At 44.8% G+C, this 25,669-nt stretch overlaps 1 protein-coding gene across 2 annotated transcripts; it reads left to right on the forward strand.

The window, feature by feature from the left end:
* Positions 1–25,310, forward strand: pelp1.L (proline, glutamate and leucine rich protein 1 L homeolog). Of its 2 annotated transcripts, NM_001095636.1 has the most exon segments (17): positions 112–213; positions 1,068–1,135; positions 2,382–2,487; positions 10,898–11,047; positions 11,149–11,220; positions 12,420–12,479; positions 16,675–16,825; positions 18,254–18,383; positions 18,908–18,995; positions 19,470–19,558; positions 20,431–20,553; positions 20,640–20,790; positions 20,950–21,076; positions 21,774–21,829; positions 22,269–22,475; positions 23,424–24,689; positions 24,768–24,854. In NM_001095636.1, coding segments are annotated over 17 exon segments (3,033 nt in total).
* Positions 25,311–25,669: the final 359 nt, after the last annotated feature.

Raw genomic sequence — 25,669 nt, forward strand, 5'->3', positions numbered from 1 at the left:
GCTATGAAACGTCCAATGACGCGCCTGACTGACATCACGTGCTGTGTCGCGGCTTGATGACGAGCCGCTGCTGGCGGGAAGATGGCGGCCGTGTGTGTTGGGACCCGGGGGATGGAGGTGACAATTGCCGGGATTTTGGAGCGAGATCTGAGCGAGGGGGAACTGGCGGAAGCCATCCGGGGGCTGCGAGAGCATGGCGCCTTCCGGGGGGAGGTAGGGATATCGCTTTCCTCATTGGTCGGCGGGAGGGCGGTGTTTTGTAGACAAGCGGGGCCTCAGACTGTACTTACATGTGTCATGCACGTCACGTGGGCACAATTCATAGGGACTTCTGCCCCATTAGCTTCTTATTATAGGTCTTATTTATAATCACTGACTCTGCCCCTGTATATTCCTGACTCGTTATGTTTCTTATAGGAGGAGTCCCGGCTCATATATCACTATCTTTATCTATATCTATGTTTTGTGCTTCTGTACCAGCCCAAGGCAACGACAGCCCTTTAGCAGTAAAGATCTGTGTCTCCAAAGATGCCCCAGTAGCTCCCCATCTTCTTTTCTGCTGATTCACTGCACATGCTCTGTGCTGCTGTCACTTACTGAGCTTAGGGACCCACTCACAATATACAGTACACATAGAATAGAAATGTCACAATATAAGGCTGATTAGTAATTAATACACATAATTACTACATGGCAGCACAGAAACCAGTGCAATTAGCATCAGAATTTAATAATCAGCAAACCTGTAGCATCAGCTTATATTACAGCCAGGGAAGCTCATTTTCTGCATATGGCATTTTTAGCTATATTCATTTTTAGAGTTTAGTTCTCCTTTAAAGTCACAGCATCCTCCTACAACAAGGCTGAGATCTCTTATTACAGGAATCAGAACAATTAATTATAAAGCCACAAGTATTCCAACTTCCGTAAGAAGCCATAGAATCATGTGTATTACTTCAAGCATGTGGCATCTAATAGCAACAAGGAAATAAAGCCATATTATGTCCCACTTTTGGGCTGCACATGACACATTCTGGGGTATACTAACACTCTCTCCCTTGATTCAGGGCTTGCCGGCTGCCATGTCTGGTCTCCTCAGCAGCTGCAACTCTCGCCTGACGTCGGCCAGCTCTCGGTAAGTGCCCAATTCTCCGTGTGTGGTGAGTATTGGGGTAAATGCAGCGCAGAAGGATCAGTTGTAATACCCTGCTAGGCTCAGCACCCCACTATATGCCCCTCTAGGTTCATCACCCCACTATATGCCCCTCTAGGCTCATCACCCCACTATATTCCCCTCTAAGCTCAGCACCCCACTATATTCCCCTCTAGGCTCAGCACCCCACTATATGCCCCTCTAGGCTCAGCACCCCACTATATTCCCCTCTAGGCTCAGCACCCCACTATATGCCCCTCTAGGCTCAGCACCCCACTATATTCCCCTCTAGGCTCAGCAACCCACTAAGTGCCCCTCTAGGCTCAGCACCCCACTATAGGCCCCTCTTGGCTCAGCACCCCACTATAGGCCCCTCTAGGCTCAGCATTCCGCTATATGCCCCTCTAGGCTCAGCACCCCACTAAGTGCCCTTCTAGGCTCACACCCCGCTATATGCCCCTCTAGGCTCAGCACCCCACTATATGCCCTTCTAGTCTCAGCACCCCACTATATGCCCCTCTAGGCTCAGCACCCCACTATATGCCCTTCTAGGCTCAGCACCCCACTATATGCCCTTCTAGGCTCAGCACCCCACTATATGCCCTTCTAGGCTCAGCACCCCACTATATGCCCTTCTAGGCTCAGCACCCCACTATATGCCCCTCTAGGCTCAGCACCCCACTATATGCCCCTCTAGGCTCAGCACCCCTCTATATGCCCCTCAAGGCTCAGCACCCCTCTATATGCTCCTCTAGGCTCAGCACCCCGCTATATGCTCCTCTAGGCTCAGCACCCCACTATATGCCCCTCTAGGCTCAGCACCCCGCTATATGCTCCTCTAGGCTCAGCACCCCGCTATATGCCCCTCTAGGCTCAGCACCCCATATATAAAAGCTGTTGGAATCCTACCTTGTCTGATGGATAAAGACAATCTCCATGGCTCAGTCCGAGGTCTTTCCGTATGATCGTGCGCCTGAGAGAAGTGTGACTAAAAGGCAATGGGCTGGGAGGGCAGTCTCATTCCTTAAATACAGCAGAGAATGGTTTATTGAGGAGGTATAAATATCGCCTTACATTGATGACTTGCAGTCCCTGCTCCCTGGGGGGGACACCAGTATCTCCCTGTGGGTGCTGTCTATTTTATTGTTCAGACGCACGTTGCCTGTACCTGTCTCTCTCCTGGGATTGGAGTGCAGCTGTTTCTTTATGCTCTCTTGTTCCTTCTCAGGATTGAGGGGCTGTCTCTGTTGGCCTTGGCGGTTGAAGAGTCTCCCACGGATGTGTTTGTGCAGCACTGTGTGTCCTGGCTGCGCAGTCTCCTGCAGATTATCCAGGTGAGAGCTGCCATACATATAGACAGTACATACATATATACATAGATATATAGAGTACATAGATATATAGAGTACATAGATATATAGAGTACATAGATATATAGAGTACATAGATATATAGAGTACATAGATATATAGAGTACATAGATATATAGAGTACATAGATATAGAGAGTACATAGATATAGAGAGTACATAGATATAGAGAGTACATAGATATAGAGAGTACATAGATATAGAGAGTACATAGATATAGAGAGTACATAGATATAGAGAGTACATAGATATAGAGAGTACATAGATATAGAGAGTACATAGATATAGAGAGTACATAGATATAGAGAGTACATAGATATAGAGAGTACATAGATATAGAGAGTACATAGATATAGAGAGTACATAGATATAGAGAGTACATAGATATATAGAGTACATAGATATATAGAGTACATAGATATATAGAGTACATAGATATATAGAGTACATAGATATATAGAGTACATAGATATATAGAGTACATAGATATATAGAGTACATAGATATATAGAGTACATAGATATATAGAGTACATAGATATATAGAGTACATAGATATATAGAGTACATAGATATATAGAGTACATAGATATATAGAGTACATAGATATATAGAGTACATAGATATATAGAGTACATAGATATATAGAGTACATAGATATATAGAGTACATAGATATATAGAGTACATAGATATATAGAGTACATAGATATATAGAGTACATAGATATATAGAGTACATAGATATATAGAGTACATAGATATATAGAGTACATAGATATATAGAGTACATAGATATATAGAGTACATAGATATATAGAGTACATAGATATATAGAGTACATAGATATATAGAGTACATAGATATATAGAGTACATAGAGTACATAGTACATAGAATTATAGAGTACATAGATATATAGAGTACATAGATATATAGAGTACATAGATATATAGAGTACATAGATATATAGAGTACATAGATATATAGAGTACATAGATATATAGAGTACATAGATATATAGAGTACATAGATATATACCGTATATACAGTACATACGTATATACATAGATATATACAGTACATACATACATACATACACACATACAGTACACGCATATATACATGCATACATTACCACATACAGTACACACACATATATATATATTTCTCTGTCGTCTCAGGGGGACACAGGGAACAGCTGGGGTTAAGCTCCACCCTCCGGAGGCAGGACACTTGAATAATTGATTAAAGGGGCGTGACCTAGGGTCTGGCTTAACCCGGTGCTACGCCAGCCTAATCAGTTTTTAAGTGTCCTGCTTGGAGGTAGGACATGCACTTCTACATATATCTACAGAAGAATTCATCAGACAAGGGTCTCCCCCAGAGCAGGGCTACCTGTTTCAACAGGGGACCTCCTTCGTTGGATTCATACCGGGGTCTCTTCCTAGCCCTTGGGCTATAACGACCATCCACTAATACCCACTCCTGCTAAGGATACAGGGTCTCTGGGCCGGTATGACTTCTGTGAGTAACCAGATAACCGGAATTATCTTAACACACTCACTTGCCTGCTCAACCTCCCCCCCCCCCCCTCTGCCTTGCACTTATGCCTGCCGTGGTTCTTCTATGGGACTCACAACAGGCGCAGACTGGCAGGACTCCTAACTGTTTTGAGCCTGTTTGCTTACTTCTGGCATGGCCCTGCCTGCACGCTGCCCTAAGGACGGACTCGTAGCTCTCAGCAGCGACGCGAGTCTCCCTGCTTCTTCTCCCTGCGCGTGGACGCCATTTTCGCTGCGCGCCGTAGCTGGAACGCACACATGCGTTCCACGGCGCCATTTTGGATTCACTCGCGCCGAAAGCAGCGCATTCTCTCACACGCTGCGGGTTACAGCAGGGGCATAGACGCACAAGTCCTTCAGTCCTGGGATATACTCTCTACCACTAATAGAGCAGTATTCAGCCTTAACAATAACAGCTGTGGCACTTCTCTGCAGGTTCCCAGTACCTTTGCCAAACCTATTCAGCAGGTACCATAGACATTGCAATGGCAGAAGGTAAGTCAGGGGGGCTATTCCCAAGGCCGGGGGGGAGAGCAGCAGCAGTGGCAGCACCAGCTACGGTCACTTATTTCATGTGCACCAAATGCAATGCTAAAACTTCAGGGGGTCAGGGCGAGCCTCTCTGCAAATCCTGTTCCAGGGGGCAGGGTTCTGTTTCCATTCCAGGAACCTCTCCTTCAGGGCCTCCATCTGATATTTCTAATATAGAAGACATCACCTTAGATGGGGGCGCAAGCACTTCCGCAGCTCCAACGGCTCCTCCTTGGGCTATTCAGCTTTCACAATCATTGGCCTCTCTTCAAAGTTTACCCGCCATTGCAGACAACTTGGGAAAGGCTCTAGCCAAGTTAGGCCAGAAATCCAGCGGCAAACGCAAAAGAGCAGACCCCTCTAAAGGGGAGTCTTCCTTTGTTCCTCATTCGGACTGCTCATCAGCAGGAGCAGATTCATCTCACTCCGAAGGCGAACTTCCTCTTTCTGACGTGTCTTCTGGAGAAGAGGATGAGGACGAAGCGTCCAGACACCGTGAACCTCAACATGACGTTGACAACATTATCAGGAGTGTTCTAGAAGTACTAAAAATTACTCCTTCACCTGATCAACAATCTCAAGAGGCCAGCTTATTCAAGAGGCAACAAAAAGCCTCTACGGTTTTTCCGGCTCACGATCAACTCATTGCCATAGTTAATGACGAATGGAATACTCCCGAACGAAAATTTCAGGCTTCCCGAAAATTCTCCAAATCCTATCCCTTTCCAAAGGACTGGGTGGACAAGTGGTCCATGCCACCTATGGTTGACGCTCCAGTTTCTAGGCTTTCAAGAACCACAGCTCTTCCAGTCACTGATGCGGCGGCATTCAAGGACCCTACCGATAGACGGCTGGAGGGTTTCTTGAGATCCCTATACTCATCTGCCGGATCTACACTACGCCCTGTCCTGGCTTCTACCTGGGTATCCAGGGCCATACAGACGTGGGCTGAGTCTCTCGTCAAGGACATTCAAGAGGGAGTTCCCAGAACTGAACTTCTCTCCACAGCACAAGCGATTGCTGAAGTCTCTGCATATATGTGTGATGCTACTCTGGATGCTGCCCAGATTACGGCTCGCACTTCAGCTCTATCAGTAGCAGCCCGTAGAACCCTTTGGCTTAAGAGTTGGACGGTAGATATCAGTTCCAAGAAGTCCCTTACTTCACTGCCTTTCAAGGGTCAGAAACTCTTTGGAGAGGAATTAGAGAAGATCATCTCTCAGGCCACTGGAGGAAAAAGCTCTTTTCTCCCTCAGCCTAAATCCAAAACACCTTCCTCCTTCAGGCGAGGCAAAAATTTTCGTGGCCAAAGTGGTCGTTACACCAGGCGTAGCAATTCCCCACACCGTTCCAACTTCCGAACAAAGACCGGCGATAAGGGACGTTCAGCGTGGAAACCGAACAAGTTCCATAACAAGCCTCCAGCAGACAAGTCCACTTCAGCTTGACGGGTCACCCCCTCCGGGGTCACGGCAACCAATTGGGGGCAGGTTGCTTCAATTCCGGGAGGTGTGGACAAGACATTCTTCGGACAATTGGGTCAACGAGATTGTGTCGGAGGGGTATCATCTGGACTTCTCTTCCCCCCCCTCCAACAAATTTCTGATGTCCAGGCTCCCATCCGCCCCAAGCAAGGCTCAAGCCTTTCTGGACTGTATTTCCAAGATGGAACACAACGGAGTAATTGTCCCGGTACCTCCGCAGGAGAAATTCTCCGGGTTTTACTCCAATCTCTTCCTGGTTCCCAAAAGAGACGGTTCCTTCAGACCAGTACTCGATCTAAAGTACCTCAACAAACACATACGGTCTGTTCGCTTCAAGATGGAAACGTTACGGTCTGTAATCCGAGGAATGGAACCGGAACAACTGATGATGTCTCTGGATATCAAGGACGCCTACCTCCACGTCCCTATCTGGCCACCTCATCATCGCTTCCTGAGGTTTGCCTTCAAGAATCGCCATTATCAGTTTGTGGCTCTGCCATTTGGCCTCTCCTCCGCCCCCAGGGTCTTCACCAAATTAATGGCGGTGACGGCAGCCTCTTTGCGCCTTCAAGGGATATCAGTGACCCCCTATCTGGACGACCTGCTCTTGAAGTCCAGGACAATGGAACAAGGCAAATCGGATCTCCAAAGGGCGATCCTACTACTGCAAGACTTCGGCTGGACCATAAACTGGGACAAATCCAATCTCATTCCCAGCTATCAGATGACATTTCTGGGGTTGGAGTTCAACACCCTTTCCCAGCGGGTTACTCTTCCACTGGACAAACAGAGAAAGTTGAGAGATCAAATTCGCCATCTAGCTTCTCTCCAGTTTCCCACAGTTCATCTGGCCATGAAAGTATTGGGATCGATGGTCTCGTCCATGGAGGCGGTACCATTCGCACAAATTCGTCTGAGACCTCTCCAAGCCAACATACTGTCCCGCTGGAAGGGAGGTCAACTCTCTCAGAAGATCCCTCTTCTACAGTCGACAAGGGACTCCCTCCTGTGGTGGCTGCAACGGGACAATCTGTCAACGGGCCAGTCCTGGGCAATCCCGGATTGGACAGTGATAACTACCGACGCCAGTCTTCTAGGCTGGGGGGCGACATGGGACAACCTATCCGTGCAAGGCCTATGGTCCGCTCCCGAAATACTTCTCCCAATAAATATACTAGAACTTCGGGCAGTCCGACTGTCTCTCCAGCACTGGACGCAGCAATTGCAGACAAGATCAGTGAGAGTTCAGAGCGACAATTCCACCACGGTCGCCTACATAAACAGACAAGGAGGAACCCGCAGCAAGGCAGCTCTAGCGGAGGCCCAACAGATTCTAAGCTGGGCAGAACTAAACTCAGTACGGCTGTCAGCCATCCACATTCCAGGGGTGAACAACACGAAAGTGGATTTCCTCAGCCGAAACCAACTAGACCCAGGAGAATGGGAGCTTCACCCAGAGGTGTTCTCCCTCCTAGTCAGTCAGTGGGGCCTTCCCCAGATAGACCTGATGGCCTCCAGAAACAACCGCAAAGTACAATCGTTCTTCGCTCGCGCCCGGGATCCGTTAGCAGCAGGAGTGGATGCCATGACTCAAAGTTGGCACTTCGACCTAGCTTACGTCTTCCCTCCTCTGCCCATGTTGCCCAGGGTCCTCAAAAAGATACGACGATCGAACATCAAGGTCATTGTCATAGCCCCATATTGGCCCAGAAGAACTTGGTTCTCCGATCTTCAAGAGATGTCGGTGTCTCCACCAGTGCGACTACCAGCCAGGGACGATCTCCTTCTCCAGGGGCCCATAGCACACCACAATCCGGGCCTCTTCGCTTTGACGGCATGGCTATTGAAGCGGACAATTGGCGGAGACGAGGCATATCTGACGAGGTCATTACCACAATGTTGAAATCTCGCAAACCTACCTCGTCCAAAGCCTACCATAGGGTATGGCGCAGCTACTGGAGTTGGTGCCAAGAAGCCGGGTTCCCTTTTCTGGATTACGACATACCAAGAATCTTGTCCTTTTTGCAACAGGGTTTTCAACTGGGTCTCAAGCTTAGCTCACTGAAGGTACAAGTGTCGGCACTATCAGCCCTCTTCCATTCTCGACTGGCCCTCGAAGATACCGTTCATACCTTCCTGCAAGGTGTTGCCCATGCGGCACCACCGTTCCGCCCTCCGATTCCAGGTTGGGATCTCAACCTTGTCCTTGCAGCCTTACTGGATCCTCCCTTCGAACCCATGGGTACTATCTCTGACAAGCTGCTTACCTGGAAGGTAGTGTTCCTGGTGGCGATTTCGTCGGCACGCCGAGTATCCGAACTCAGTGCTCTCTCCTGTGATCCAGCTTACCTGGTTTTCCACAAGGATAAGGCAGTTCTGCGCACTGTTCCTTCCTTCCTACCCAAGGTTGTGTCTTCGTTCCACATCAACCAGGAAATTATTGTACCTTCCCTTTGCCCGGATCCGGCTAACACTAAAGAAAGACGACTTCATAGTCTCGATGTCGTCAGAGCGCTCCGCTGGTATATAGAGAAATCGAAGGCCTTTCGACGTTCCCAACGTTTGTTTGTGATTCCCGAAGGATCCCGCAGAGGCATGGCAGCCTCTAAGACTTCCATTGCACGCTGGCTGAAGGAACTCATCCATCTAGCTTATGTCTCTAAAGGAAGATCTCCTCCCGAAGGAGTGCGTGCTCATTCCACCAGAGCTATGGGAGCTTCCTGGGCATGGCGCAACTCGGCTTCCCTGGATCAGATCTGCAGAGCGGCCACCTGGTCCTCTGTGCACACATTTACAAAGTTCTACAGACTTGACACCTTTTCTTCCTCTGAGGCCTCGTTTGGCCGTAAGGTGTTACATTCTGTGGTACAATAATGTGTACCGATCTCTTCCGCTCCCACCCTGCTGTTCTCGGGGCTGCTTTGTTAAGTCCCCAGCTGTTCCCTGTGTCCCCCTGAGACGACAGAGAAAACAGGATTTTTTGATACTCACCGTTAAATCCTTTTCTCTGTAGTCGATAGGGGGACACAGGGCTTCCCGCCCCGCGGCGAGATGTTGACCAAGTTGGTCCATAAGGGAATACTCCCTGAGTTACCGTTCTGCTCATTCAGTTTTGTTTTTTCTTATGCTAGCAGTCTCTTTGGTACAAACTGATTAGGCTGGCGTAGCACCGGGTTAAGCCAGACCCTAGGTCACGCCCCTTTAATCAATTATTCAAGTGTCCTGCCTCCGGAGGGTGGAGCTTAACCCCAGCTGTTCCCTGTGTCCCCCTATCGACTACAGAGAAAATGATTTAACGGTGAGTATCAAAAAATCCTGTTATATATATATATATATACACATACATACTTACATATATACAATACATACACACGTACATACATATACACAGTACATACATACATACATACACACACACACACACACACACACACACACACACACACACACACACACACACACATACATACATACATACATACAGTACACACATATATTACCGGTGGCAAATCAATTCTTGGAGGCGGGCCATAGGTTGCCTACATGTCGCTACATAGCCATTGATCATATCCCCCCACTCAGGAGATGGGGGTAATAGATCAAACATTTTGCTTCAGAGAGAGGTGTTCTGGATTAGGGAGTTGTACACTCTGGCACCGGCAGGGTTAAATGAGCATTGCTCTTTCTTATGTTTTTTGAATCTAACTGGGCAGGAAGCCAATTACTGTGTAATGTAACTTTTTATAAGTCATGATCTAGTAATTGATACATTTGCAGATGTCATCGACACATTCTTAGACAAGATAGTGGTAATTGAACAGTTTTGTTACTTTATTACCAAGAATGCAACCTTAAGTAAAGTATTCATTTGACGGAAGCACCAACATTGTCCATAGTTTGACACGGTTTTTTTATGGTTAGCACAGCCCCTATCAGGGGAGTGGTGATCCTGATCACATGGGCCATTCTAGAACACGTGGTTGGCTGAGTGTAATTGGTTGTAGCTATTTATTCACAGTACATTTGTAATGCTGTATGTATGGTCTTGAGAATGGTCTTAGGCAAAGACCGAAACGTTGACCTGTTTTTAAAGATGTATTAAATAAAGAAAGACATTTTTAATTCTTTAAGGGCTCCTGGTGTGCACCTCACTTTTTTGCTATTTTGTATACTGCTAATGAGAGTAGCACCGGGTCATTTTCTACCATATGGTGTGCTGAACCCACTTGGACTAACATACATACATATATACAGTACATACATACATATGCACAGTACATACATACACACATACAGTACACACATATATATATACATACATACATGCATACATACACACATACAGTACATACATATATTCAGTACATACAGTACATATATACAGTACACACATACATGCGTACATACATACATACATATATACAGTACATACATATATATACACAGTACATACGTACATATATACAGTACATATATACAGTACATACATACATACATATATACAGTATATCTATCTATCTATCTATCTATCATCTATCTATCTATATATATATATATATATATATATATATATATATATATATATACACATATACACACAGTACATATATACAGTACATACATACATACAGTACACACATACACACGTACATACATACGTACATACATACATACATACATACATACATATATACAGTACATACATATATATATGTATTTATACATACACACACACAGTCACCTGTTAGACTGTCAGGAGTTCTTCTGGGTATCTCAATATTTCTCTCCTCTCTTTGCAGTCTCAGGATCCCCCGCGAGTGGTCAGTCTGGCTGTCTTTGTCCTGCGCTCCCTTCTTGCTCACTCCTCTGCATTGCCAGAATTATCCCGGGAAATCTCCACCAATCACATCCCAGGTCTGCTCACCTCCCTGCTGGGCCTGAGGCGCCAGGTAAGGGGCAGTAAAACTGGCAGGGGCTGGAGTAGGAATTGGAGGATGAGTGAGGGGACTATAATGTGATTTGACTAAACACCATGTTTTGTTCCTTGTAGTGCCTGGTCCCAGCCTTAGAGGGAATCCGATCCTGCTTTCTCTCCTATCCCAGAGCCTGTGGCTCCTTACGGGTAAATATTCCCTTCACACAAGCAGACTTGTATTTCAGCACCCACTTCCCAACATTGGCCACAGCCACTCCTGCTAGAGCCCCGCTCATTCCTAATCTATTGTCTCCTGACTATATTAAAGGGGTGATTCACCTTTAAGATAACTTTTAGTATTTTATAGAATGGCCAATTCTAATCAACTTTTCAACTGGTCTTCATTATTTACGTTTTATAGCTTATTTATTTGCCTTCTTCTTCTGACTCTTTCCAGCTTTCAGACAGGGGGTCACTGACCCCCATGTAAAAAACATGCTCTGTAAGGCTACACATTTATTGTTATTGCTACTTTTTATTACTCATCTTTCTATTCAGGCGTCTCCTATACATATTCCAGTCTCTTATTCAAATCAGTGCATGGTCGCTAGGGTAATTTGAACCCTAGCAACCAGATTGCTGAAAATGTAAACTGGAGAGCTGCTGAATAAAAAGCTAAATAACTTTAAAAAAAAACATATAATAAAAAATGAAAACCAATTACAAATTATTTCAGAATATCCATCTCTACGTCAGACTAAAAGTTAACTCAAAGGTGAACAACCCCTTTAAAGGGGAAATAAACCATGTATACTTTTTTTTTTTTTTAACTATTTGGTACTATAGGTATGGGATCTGTTATCCAGAATGCTCGGAACCTGGTTTCTCCAGATAACGGGTCTTTCCGCAATTTGGATCTTCATACCTTAAGTCTACTAGAAAATCATGTAAACATTAAATAAGCCCGATAGGCTGGTTTTGCTTCCAATAAGGATTTATTATATCCTAATTTGGATCAAGTACAAGTTTTATTATTACAAAGAAAAGGGAAATCATTTTTTTCAAAATTTGAATTATTTGGATAAAATTCTATGGCATACATCCTTTCCTATACGTGTGTGTGTGTGTATATATATATATATATATATATATATATATATATATATATATATATATATATATATATATATATATATATAGGCCGAGGTAATTCTGCAAAATACTATATTATCTTTATTGTCACTTGTTATCACTCGGCACACTTGGTCCTAATTACTCTGCTCTTTCAGCGATGATTCCTATACTTCGGAATCCCCTCTTGGCCTGTCTTCACTCCCTTGTAGTTAGTTAAAGTCTTCGCTAACTTTTTCCCACGTTACCCGATTGATCACGTTTATATTTTGCAGGGGAAACTCACTGCTTTTCTTCTGAGCCTCCTGGATGCTGAAAACCAGCAAATCCAAGAGGTAAGCACTCCGCATCTGTCTAGAACTAGGGCAGAGCACTTTAAGACATTGCTGCGAGTAGCATGAGTACAAATAGTAGCCACATTTGAGAGTGCATATACGTAGTGTTGCCATCACAAATCACGGGCTCAGTACAACATAATCATCTGGGCCCCCCATCCTAAACGTTATTAAACAAATCACACATTAGTGGCTAAGGTTTAAAAAAAAAAAAAAAAGCACAGATCGTAAGATTCAGAAATGTTCACACAATGCTAAGTAGGCCAATTTTATTTATGTTAAATACCAACTTTTTTAAAATTATCATTTCTACTAAAATACAATTGTGTGGGCTTTAGCTTTCACGAACAATCAATTTCATGTTAATAACTTTCATAACAGAAAATACTTTTTCATAATAGAAAAAAGGACATAACAGAAAAAAACATCTTGCCTGATTTAGTTGCTCAGTACCATTAAAAAAGCTCGCTCTGAAACCCTATATTGCTCCAAAGCCACCTACACAGAGACACAACAGTTAGAATTCTTGCACCCCATTGATTTCCCCCATCTGACACCTGAAGAAGCAGCTGACCCTTCATTCCATGCAGCAATCATAATTCTGATACATAAAGACCACAAGGATCCAGAACAATGTCCCTGATCAACACTGACAGATTTATGCCAAAAAACTAGCGATTAGACTGGTAAAGGTGATCTCTTCCATTATTCACTCCAATCAATCGGGGTTCATGCCTAAAAAATCCACCTCGACCAACCTTAGACGGGTGTAAACACACCTACGAACCCAACATGATAACACTGGTGACAGGATAGTGGTCTCCTTAGACTCAGCCAAAGCGTTTGATTCAATAGAATGGCCCTATTTATGGGAAACCCTAAGACACTTTGGTTTTGGCCCCACTTCATTGGCTGGATCCAGCTACTGTATCATCGACCGACCGCACCAATTAAAATTAATGGGTCACTATCCTCCCCCTTCCCGTTGACACGGGGCACCAGGCTAGGCTGTCCTCTGTCTCCGCTATTATTTGCCATTGCTATTGAACCATTGGCCCTACATATCAGACAGAACCCCAACATACGAGGATTTCGAATTGATACACTGGAGGACAAACTTGCATTATTGCCGACGACTTCTTGCTATTCCTGGCAGATCACCAAGATTCTTTACAAGCAACCCTGGAAGCACTCCAGCACTTTGGAACGTATTTAGGGCTTAACATAAATAAAGACAAGTCGGTGATCATGTCAATTGACTCAGTTCCACACCAGCCAACAAGCACCCATGGGATTAAACGGGTCACCAAATTTAAATATCTGGGAATTTTAATATCAGCTGATCTAGCCACATACATAGAAGACAACATCGAGCCCATCATAGACCAGTTCCGAACCACAACAACAATTTGGTCCAATCTACCTCTTACTTTTTGGGGGAGGGCGAACCTGTATAAAATGATATTTTTACCCAGATTCTTGTACAAACTCCACAACTCCCCATTGTGGGTCCCAAGGACAATATTCCGCAGGACAAACTCCATTCTCATCCCTTTCCTATGGGCCATCAAAGTACCCCGTCTTTTGTGGAACCTGCTTATAGCCCCGATAACAGGAGGAGGACTCGCCCTTCCACATCTTTATTACTATGTTCTGGTTAGTCAAGTTCACCATATACACAACTGGCTACATATAGATGCAGGCTCAATTCTTCTAGCCCTCCAGCTAGGATCGTGGGAAGCCCTCAGGAACTTGTCTTATAGAACGCTAGCAGACGATACCTCCTGTCCAACAACAATTTCAACTCCATTTAAGAGTCTGGGCTGCTTCTCGTAAAGAAGAACTCCCACTTGCAACACTTTATAGGGCTCCAGGATTTCCAATAGGGTTCAAGCTATTGGGAGACCTGCTGGTGGAAAATACCTTTCCCACTTATACACAGTTGAGGAATAAAGTTGGTGCCCACCCCGTACAATTTTACAGGTACCTACAACTACGACACGCATTCATGGCCCAATTTGAGTACATCACCTTTCCGGCTGAACCCATCCTTAGGGACCCTCAAACCAGAAAGCTTACATCTCGCCTCTACCGGGCCCTGATTGGCTCAACCCCCTGCCATTTGATAGAGCAAAAACAAAATGGCTACAGATACTGCCAGCTATAAATGAAGAACAATGTTAGGAGGCAACGGATTCCCTAATAACCACTAGGGACTAAATGATCAAATTCAAGTTTCTCCACCAGATATACACACACCTATAAAACTGCAAAAAATGGGTGGTTGTTCAATGGCTGAATGTCCCAGATGCCAAGATCTGAATGCCTCATTCCTCCATCTGGCATGGGAATGCCCCCAATATATTGATTTTGGAGGGATTATTATTCAATCTGGAGAATAGCCTAGATTTTCCAAATTTACATATTCCTGAAACTTGTTTATTAGGCCTGGTAGAGAACTACTTCCCACTAAATAAAACAAGGTCCTTGGTCGGAGTACTACTATTCTATGCAGAAAAATGAATCATAATGAATTGGATGGGCAGCAACGCGCCTACAGTGGACCAGTGGGTCAACCTTGTCAACAAAATCCTTCCTGCCATTAGACTCCCCTACGAAAGTAGAGGCTGCCCAGCCAAATTTGAAAAGCTATTGTCCCCTTGGCTAGAAATCCACCCAACAGATAAGGAAAATCATCAATAAATCATAAATGAGCCCTGGCATTCCACGAGAGACGGATTAGGAACTCTGTGTAACTATGTATGTAAAGAATTGGCTATTGGCGGATGAGAAGCAAACCAGATGTACACCATCTTTAAGTTGTCTTGTTATTCTGTGGCCGGGCCCCCTCTGCTATCAGGGAGCTGCAGAATCGGGTAGGATGGGCAGACCTGTAGCGCCTGCACGTTCCTTCCCAGTTTCTATACTACTGGTTTTCTCTTAAAGGGATACTGTCATGGGAAAACATGTTTTGTTCAAAACGCATCAGTTAATAGTGCTGCTCCAGCAGAAATGTTGCACTGAATTCCAATTCTCAAAAGAGCAAGCCGATTTTTTTTTTTTTTTCTATTCAATTTTGAAATCTGACATGGGGCTAGACACATTGTCAGTTTCCCAGCTGCCCCAAGTCATGTGACTTGTGCTCTGATAAACTTCAGTCACTCTTTACTGCTGTACTGCAAGTAGGAGTGATATTACCCCCCCCCAGCAGCCTAACAACAGAACAATGGGAAGGTAACCAGATAGCAGCTCCCTAACACAAGAAATCAGCTCCCTGGAAGATCTAAGAACAACACTCAATAGTAAAATCCAGGTCCCACTGAGACTGATTCAGTTACATTGAGTTGGAGAAATAACAGCCTGCCAGAAAGCAGTTCCATCCTAAAGTGCAGGCACAAGTCACATGACTGGGGGCAGCTGGGAAACTGACAATATGTCTAACCCCATGTCAGATTTCAAAATTGAATATTACAAAATCTGTTTGCTCTTTTGAGAATTGGATTTCAGTGCAGAATTTTGCTGGAGCAGCACTATTAACTGATGCGTTTTGAAAAAAACATGTTTTCCCATGACAGTATCCCTTTAAGTCCCGGTAGATCGGCACAGGGATTGGATAGGCTGGAGGTTGAAATTTGACCTTCCCTCCCAGCTTATCCAATCACTGTATGGCTTTACCGGGACTTCATGAAAATACCAATCGTTTAGAAGCTGGGGAGGGGAAAGAATTGTGCAGAAGAAGCTCTGCCCTCCCCAACCGATTCTGCAGCTCCCTGACAGCATATGGGAAAGTCCTGTTTTTCTCTGCACTGAACAGCCAGAAAAAGAAACAATGTTTCTAACTTAATTGGCTTTTGGCAGAGAGCCCAGAACACCCACAGCTGCAGATAAGAAACATTTAAACCACAGAAATGTTTAAACTTTTATAACCTGTGAAATTTTGTAAAATGAACATGGTAATTAGGGGGTGTGGCCACGTGTAGCAACTTTTTTTGTCCCTCTTTTTATTTTCATAATGTTGGGAGATATGCTGACAGCAGTGGGGGCCCGGCTACAGAGTGAGTACAGCGGCCAGGCCCAGGACAACTGTCCCCCCCTGATGGCGGCCCTGCATATACGTACAACCCCTAGTACAAATGGGGCAAAGCTTGGCCCTTTCTCTCAACCAATACTGACCCTCCTTCCTCTCTGTGTGCAGGTGGCCTGTCAGTGCTACTCTCTCCTGCCCTCCCTCGGCTCTGGATTCTCACAGGGGATCAAACACACTGAGAACTGGGAGAGACAGATCCAAAGTGTCATTTGCTCCCTGCACTCTGTATTCCTGCAGCTCTACCAAGGCTCCGAAACTGGTGAGTAATGACGGGCACTTAGAGGCGGCACAGAGAGCTGCTGGCATCGTTCTATCTGTTGCCCAGATTTCTTTTATTATTATTTATTATATAATTAATACTATTATTTATTATCATTTATTTAGCCCAGATTATTCTACAGCTCAGTCACTTCCCAGTGAAGCTTTCTCTCTCAATTAGCTTTGAGCTATCATCTAGGAGTTAACACTAAGGGCCTTATTTATTAAAATTAAAATTTTTCTGAGTATTTAAATAAAAAAAGTCTGACCAAACTAGACTCCACTATTGGACCTTATTTATTATTAAGAAAGCACCATTTAATTGAATCGGTGACAAACACGCAGAAATCTGAGATGGTACGATTTTTTTCAGATATTTTTCCCGAATCACTATTTTTTTCGGATTTGTTTTTCAAAATACTCAGATTTTCGGTTTAATTCCAGCGCAGACCACAGATAATTCCAAATAGGATAGGGACCTCTGCCAATGACTTATATACAACCTCGGTAGGTCTGAGATTCCGGATTTTCTGATTTGGACTTTTTCCATCCCTGGGGTATAATAAATCTCGAAAAAATGCAAGCCCCCCCCACCACAAAAAAATCGGATTTTATAGTAAAAAAAAAACAAACGGTTTTTGGTGAAATACAAGACTACTTAAGCTTTGTACTCAGAACTAAAGATCTGCACTAGATGGCGATCTCAGCCCCACAAGATCATTGGAAAGATGTGTCTTTATGGGAATTAATATAACGTGAAAAAGTTTATGCGATGTACATTCATTATTTATTTTTTTAATTCCAAGATATTAATGGATACATGTACTGTTAATATGAATACATTTTCAGAAAGGTTTAAAATTTTTCCTAAGCAGAAGAACATCAGAGCAGCCTCTTTCTTTCTCCTGACAACTTCCTTGACTACTTGGTGGTCAGACTGGTGGGAAAATGACCAGCAGGTGGCGGTGTTGTAACAAAGTTCATTCATATTAACAGTACATGTATCCCTTAATATCTTGGAATCAAAAAATATTAAATAATGAATGTACATTGCAAAAGTGCTTAGAATGTTACATTCACTTATTTTTAAGGTTTACTTATCCTTTAAGGACAGCTGCCAGTCACTGTTCCCTGTATGTGCATTGCTCTCCATGTGAGTCTTCTACTGAACTTCCTAACACACTGTGTGGCCTTGTGCCTTTATATACTATGAGGTAAAAAGCAAACACAAGCACAAGAGCTGACTTTTTTGTCTTTGTGCCCTACAGTCTCCAAACTTAGACTGTTAGCTCTATGGGAGAGGGGCTGGTTCTTCTTGAATACCTATGTTTGTTCTGTGCTATGGAAGTTCTTTATAGTCATACATAGAATCTAATGAACATTCTTCTGTCACTGAGGTTTCTGTCGTTCTTCTTTGTGCCCAAAACAGACACGGCTCGCTACGAGGGATCTGGCACTGAGCTGGAATTCCCTTCTGTGGAAGATGATGGGACTCACGGTGTGCTGCAGCTGGCTCGAAGATTTACAGCCCTGGGCCAGTGTATGCGCCTGCTGCTTAGGTATTTCTGGGGGTAACATGGGTGGACCCCAGAATAAAGAACAGTCAATTACAAGGCGCTCTCCATTTCCAATAGGGATGCACCGAATCCATTATTTTGGATTTGGCCGAACCCCCCATCCTTCGTGAAAGATTCGGCAAAATACCGAACCGAATCCTAATTTGCATATGCAAATAAGGGGTGGGAAGGGAAAACATTTCTTACTTCCTTGTTTTGTGACAAAAAATAATGCGATTTCTCTCCCCGCCCCTAATTTACTTATGCAATTTCGGATTCTGAATCCTGCATTCAGTGCATCCCTAATTTCCACGTTGCAGTAAACTGCCATTAAAATAAACAAGTGCCACTTTTCCCTTTGACTGGAGCTGCCGTGTCTTTGGCTGAATTTCTTGCCTTCCCTGCCAGTTGTACTAACCTGCAACAGGCACTTGTAGTTATCAAGTCAACTGCCATCGACCCTTGTCTCTCTCTCTCTCTGCTTCTTTCCTCATCGCTGCTGCTTTATGTTCTTTGTTATTGTGCAGGGAACAGTTTCCAGCTCCAGTGCGGGTTCCAGTGTCGGACATTCTGAGTCTGGTCTGCAGAGTGGTCAACGTCAGCCCAAAAAACCTGGTAAAGTTCAAAGCCCCGACAGATGTTTAAACCAATGGTTCTGTGACCCCTTTCTAGCCATAACCATCCCTACAAGCTGATAATTATACCTTTTATATTTATATCTCTGCTGCTGGGATTCCCCAAATGATCCCACTACCTGGTTCCTCTCAATGCCCAGACCAGTAACTGGCAAAGAATGGAGAATTCACTTACTTTGTATATGTTTTTCTTTGAGTAGTAACCCACTGCAGCCAACCAGTTGTAAGACAACCAATGAGTATCTGTGTAGTAACCAGCAAATTTTTTGTTGGGTGTGTTAATAAAGGCAGTTTGACCTTTTTCTACTGGGCACTGTGTGCTACATATGGGGATGTAATGGAGATGTGTCTTCACTTTGATAACAGGCTCAAATAAAGGGACTGTAGGACTAGAACATCCGCCCCTACCTCAGTCTTTGTGCATCTCCCCTTTATTCTCTGTTCTTCCCTACAGAGCTGGCATGGAGAGGAATCTCTGAAGTTGCTCCTCCTCCCGCGGGTTCACAGCAGCATCCTGGAAATTCTGGAAGCGACCATTATAGCGTAAGGAATGGGGCAGCCCTGTTTCCGCATGTGTGTGTGTGAATGAGACATTGTCCATTTTGGATGAGAGTCTAGGAGGAGTTTACAGAAGAAGATACAGGCCTTCCAATCCACCCAACCCCTGCATTGCCCACCCATGCCTTCCATGTGCTGTATTAGTGCTTGTGTCGGCCCCTGTGCATTCTCTTGCACTAGGCATGTGAGAGGCATCTCTTTAAAGGGATTCTGTCTTGATTTTTATGATGTTGTTTTTATTTCTAAATTACACTGTTTACACTGCAAATAACTCACTCTACAATATAACATTTCATTCCTGAACCATCAAGTGTATTTTTTTTAGTTGTAATATTGGTGTGTAGGTGCATCTCAGGTCATTTTGTCTGGTCATGTGATTTCGGAAAGAGCCAGCACTTTAGGATGGAACTGCTTTCTGGCAGGCTGTTGTTTCTCCTACTCAATGTAACTGAATGTGTCTCTGGGACCTGGATTTTACTATTGAGTGTTGTTCTTAGATCTACCAGGCAGCTGTTATCTTGTGTTAGGGAGCTGTTATCTGGTTACCTTCCCATTGTTCTTTTGTTTGGCTGCTGTGGCGAGGGTGAGATATGACTCCAACTTGCAGTACAGCAGTAAAGAGCGACTGAAGTTTATCTGAGCACAAGTCACATGACTGGGGGCATCTGGAAACTGACAATATGTTTAGTCCCATGTCAGATTTCAAAATTAAATATAAAAAAAAATATGTTTGCTCTTTTGAGAAACGGATTTTAATGCAGAATTCTGCTGTTGCAGCACTATTAACTGATGTGTTTTAAAAAAAATCATGTTTCCCCATGACAGTATCCCTTTAAAATGTATTCCCTGGTACACAGGTGTGGCCCTCGGCTCCTTCCTTTCTCTGCAGTGATCTGCAGGTTATTTCCTCAGCTGTTACTTTCCTGGGCGGCAGTGAAGGGCATAACTGGGATCCCGTCGGGTCAGGAGAGGCCGTACAGGTGGGTACTGGGACACGGAGCTTACATGGATAGGGATCACCTGCATTACAAGGTATTCACCTGAGGCTACTGCTTTCTTACGGCAGTTCCCTCCGTTGTTCCGTGTACCGAGTGCTGGAAACGTGGGTGACAACGTGTGGCATCTCCTCTGGAGTCCTGCAAGGGCCGATGCATCATTCAGACATCCTATTGGCCAATCTGCTAAGTGACATCACTCCACCCACAGACGCCATTAAGGTGACAATGCCAGTGCCGCCTCCTTTTTGCTGTGTATTTTCAGCCAAGTTGTGTCCCTCTCTCAAATCTTCACACAATTCCCATGCACACCTATTCACTTACGAGTCATATTCACTCCTTTCCTGTATTCTGTGTTGCATTGTGGGATGCTCGGCCTAGATGTCTACGTTTGTGCAGCTTGGAGCAAAGAAGCAGAAAGTGTCGGAAGTAGGGGACGACGATTTTCAGAGTCACCGCAAACGGGACAACACTGCAAATGTTGAGCTGTGTGCTGCAGCCCTTAAAGGTGAGCATTCTACCTGCTGCAGATGCTAAATAATGATGACGTGTCATTAAAGGGGAACTATCGCGAAAATGCTTCAGCATACTAAAATAAGACGCTTTCTAAATACAATCAATTAAATATTCTGTATTGTTTCTGAAATAATCAAGTTTATATTCACTATCCCTCTCTCAGCATCTGTTTCTCTTCATTCTCTCTTCATACAGCAGTTGGGTGTCAGATATTCATTGACAGTTAGATCCAATATATCTTATAGGGGGGCTCCTTTTGCCTAGAAGATGTATTATAGCTCACTCTATTAAAATCACCAGACATCGTGTCTCTCTACATGCAGAATTTGTGCAAAAGGCAGTTATTTTGTTAGATTTTGTTTGTACTGGAATCAGTTATTTGTGTGAGCTCTAATACATCTGCTAGGAAAGGAGCCCCCCTATAAGATATATTGGATGTAACTGTCAATGAATATCTGACACCCAACTGCTGCATGAAGACAGAATGAAGAGAAACAGATGCTGAGAGAGGAATAGTGCAGATAAACTTGATTATTCCAGAAACAATGCAGAATTTTTAAATGATTGTATTTAGAAAGTTTCTTATTTCAGTATGAGGAAGTTTATATTAAACTTGCATTTTCACAATATTTCCCCCTTAAGATGTGGTTTTGGGGAAAACAGCCCTTGTTCACTACTTTGTCTTTCAGGGCTGTGCTGTGTGATTCTTCACTGTGGGTCGGTTATTAAGGAAGATGTTCACAGGGTGAGTGAAATTTATACACTGATACTCCTGCTTTTATATGGCTTGTCACCGTGCCTGCACCCACTGGCTTGTAATTCTGTCTTTATCTAATGGAAACGGAAGGAGTCAATCTCTTTTTATTACTATGAAACAATGCCACTTCTGTAAGCACAATTCAGCAGGAACAGCCCCCTAAGTTTGCTCATAGTCTGTACAGAGAGATCCCATAAAACTATGACAGCATAGGTATTCCTCTGTACTAAGCACAATTCAGCAGGAACAGCCTCCTAAGTTTACTCATAGTCTGTACAGAGAGATCCCATAAAACTATGGCAGCATAGGTATTCCCCTGTACTAAGCACAATTCAGCAGGAACAGTCTCTAAGTTTGCTCATAGCATGTACCAGGCAACGCCAGCATTGTTATTTCCAAAGTGAACTTTTCCTTTCTCTATTCCCAGAGACTTCAGGAGCTGTCCATCCCACTGTTGCTTCGTCTCCAACAGGGGTCTGACCAGTGGTTGGGTCCGTATATCAGCAGTGATTGTCGGAAGGAACTGTACAGACTTCTCCTGTGCTTGACTCTGACTCCTAACCCTAAGCTTCCTGCTCCTCTGCACTGTGCCATCAGGATATTCAGAGGAGGAACCACAGAGGAGAGCTTGCAGGTGAGAGCTGTTCAGCCTCAAAGCAGGGCAGGACTGCTGCTTACAATGGGGATCAGATAGGATCTGTGCAGCCACTGGGACAGGATGTTCTGTTATACAGATAGCTAGAATCTCAGCTGCCATAAAGCAGGGCAGGACTGCTGCTTACAATGGGGATCAGATAGGATCTGTGCAGCCACTGGGACAGGATGTTCTGTTATACAGATAGCTAGAATCTCAGCTGCCATAAAGCAGGACAGGACTGCTGCTTACAATGGGGATCAGATAGGATCTGTGCAGCCACTGGGACAGGATGTTCTGTTATACAGATAGCTAGAATCTCAGCTGCCATAAAGCAGGGCAGGACTGCTGCTTACAATGGGGATCAGATAGGATCTGTGCAGCCACTGGGACAGGATGTTCTGTTATACAGATAGCTAGAATCTCAGCTGCCATAAAGCAGGGCAGGACTGCTGCTTACAATGGGGATCAGATAGGATCTGTGCAGCCACTGGGACAGGATGTTCTGTTATACAGATAGCTAGAATCTCAGCTGCCATAAAAGAACTGGGTAAATAAATAAGGTGTGCAAAATAAAAAAAAATTCTTATATAGTTATTTAGCCAAAAATGTAATGTATAAAGGCTGGAGTGACTTGATGTGTAACATAATAGCCAGAACACTACTTCCTGCTTTTCAGCTCTCTAACTCTGAGTTAGTCAGTGACTATAAGGGGGGCCACATGGGACATAACTGTTCAGTGAGTTTATAATTGATCCTCCGCATTCAGCTCCGATTCAAAAGCAACAGTTATGACCCATGTGGCCCCTCCTCAAGTCACTGATTGGTTACTGCCTGGTAACCAATCAGTGGAAACCAAGATACTGCAAAGCAGGAAGAGTGTTCTAAGTTTTCTACTGAAAAATTCCTTTTGAATTGATATTCACACTGTTTATAATTAACCCTCAGGTGTCCAGATTCTCCACAGAAGCACTTGCCATCTGTCGCATTCTCATCCATCCCCGAGTTCCCTCTCTCCAACGTCCTCTGCCTCATCTTGCTCCTAGACCTCCTGTCCAATCAGATGCCCCCACTCTTCGGCCTCCTGCTGCACTGTCTACCTTTCCTGCTATGCCTCCAGCCAATCACCTTCCTCCGAGACCCACGGTGCCAGCCATGTCCACTGAGCCTCCTATTCCTGCCGCAGTGCCGTCTCCTCCCCCTGAAGAGTCATTTGGGGAAAAGCCTCGACGTGCCGTCTTCATTCATTTTGATAAGGAGGAGCCGTCCGACGTAGAGATTTCCTTGGAGAGCGACTCGGATGACAGTGTGGTCATTGTACCTGAAGGGCTTTTTGCTAAATCAGATTCCAAACCAGAACCTTCTCCACCTGCTGTAAAACCTCCTACAGAAGAAGTGACGGAACAAGTGGCCCCGTCTGCAGTTCCCTCCTCAAGCACAGCAGCTCCGCCTCCTCCTCCACCACCACCAGCACCACCAGTATGTGCTGGACCCTCCTCTGCCCCAGTTCCCATTGCAGAGGCCCCGCCTCCACCCCAGCAAGAGGTGGACACTGTCATCAACATCAACAGCAGCGATGATGAAGAGGATGGAGAGGAGGATGAAGAGGAAGGCTTATACGATGATGAGGATGAGGAAGATTATTACGATGAAGAGGAAGACGAGGATTTAGAGGGTCTGGAAGAAGATGATTATGAAGAGGACGAGGAAGGTATTACGGAAGAAGAGGAAGAAGATCTGGAAGAAGAAGGGGAAGATGATGAAGAAGAGGTAGAGGATGAGGAATGCCTGATGCCAGATGAGATGCAGATTGGCAGTGAGGCAGAGGAGATTCCTGACGGGATAGAGACCAGTTCCCTGCATGAGGGGGAGCTGGAGGAGGGCCCACCTCGCTTGTCCCCGGTGCAGGAGGATGAAGCCGTGGATACTGGCTTGTTAATGCTTGTGGAGAGTGAAGACAGAGAGCCCTCCGGAGAGGCCCCAGGTGAAGGCCTTCCAGAAAGCGACCTCACCAGAAGCCCCCCTCAGCCTCCGGTTCTCACTCCTCCATCACCTCCAGACGAGCCTCCACCAATGGAAGAAAGCGACGTTCCCCCACTTGAGGAGCCGGACCTTGAAGTGGCCCCTGTTGCCGAGGAGCCGGTGGAAGAAACAGAAGAGAAGAAGCCAGAGGAGGTGACTGTTGAAAAGCCTGAGCCAGAACCGGAGGAAGAGGTGAGTGCACAGGTTACACTCCGAAATACACCCGGTGCCACCCAAACTAATCGATGTTTGTCATCTGATTTGTCACAGGAGCAAATTGCCGACGCAGACGCCATGTTGGCAGATTTTGTCGACTGCCCCCCAGATGACGACAAGCTGCCCGAGCCTTGCACGTGACCAGTCTCTGGATGCTCATTGGTTCTCCACCCTGTATTACATAACTGACAGTATGGGGGGGGTCCTCCCAGCACTAGCTTTGGGTCAGTATCCTTGGTGAGATAGCGGCGGGATTGTTACTGGGTGTAAAGGACACAACCTTCCCTAGCACCCTGCCCACCTTACCCACAATGCAGCTCTTTCTACACCTCTATGGTCATCACCTGCCCACCCCCACCCCAAGTGCAGTCCAGTCATACTAAACCCACAGTCCTAGCTCAGTGCCAATCTGGTGCCAAATCTCCAGCCGCCCGTATTTCACTACAACTGAATGTGAAGATTCCACAGAAACCTTGTCCCAGTGGCGCCCCCTACAGACAGAAACAGTGTCACACATGGGCTCTTTCTATTTTTATTGTTTTCATTTTTATTGTTAAATTCTGATTTGTCAATAAAAGCGGTGGTGTGTGACTAGCATCCAGCATGTAGTCTTTGTCCTGCATTTGGGGGGCAGCATGGCACCCCAAATAGAATAACTGCTGGGGTTCACTATCAGATTAGTATTAGCCAATGAGAGTGTGGATTGGCTAAAGGGATTGTGTCCTGATTTTATGGTGGTGTTTTTATTTCTAAATTATATGTTTTACACTGCTAAATTACCTTTTAGCATGATGTATAGAGGGATGCTCGGAGATAATTTGCAGTTGGTTTTTAATATTTGTGTTTTTTGTGTTATTTAACTTTTTATTCAGCAGCTCTACCAGTTTGCAATTTCAGTAGGGTTGCCACCTTTTTGAAAAATCTTTACCGGCCAGGGAAGGGGGCGGTTCCACGAG

This window comes from Xenopus laevis, chromosome 3L (assembly GCF_017654675.1).
Source record: "Xenopus laevis strain J_2021 chromosome 3L, Xenopus_laevis_v10.1, whole genome shotgun sequence".
NCBI lineage: Eukaryota > Metazoa > Chordata > Amphibia > Anura > Pipidae > Xenopus > Xenopus laevis.

Excerpts from the sequence above, each read along its gene's own strand:
- pelp1.L (XM_018251187.2), top strand. The coding sequence starts at position 82 with ATGGCGGCCGTGTGTGTTGGGACCCGGGGGATGGAGGTGACAATTGCC. Across the intron at positions 11,221-12,419 it reads GAGCCTGTGGCTCCTTACGG|GGGAAACTCACTGCTTTTCT; the intron begins GTAAATATTCCC and ends TATATTTTGCAG. Across the intron at positions 12,480-16,674 it reads AAAACCAGCAAATCCAAGAG|GTGGCCTGTCAGTGCTACTC; the intron begins GTAAGCACTCCG and ends CTCTGTGTGCAG.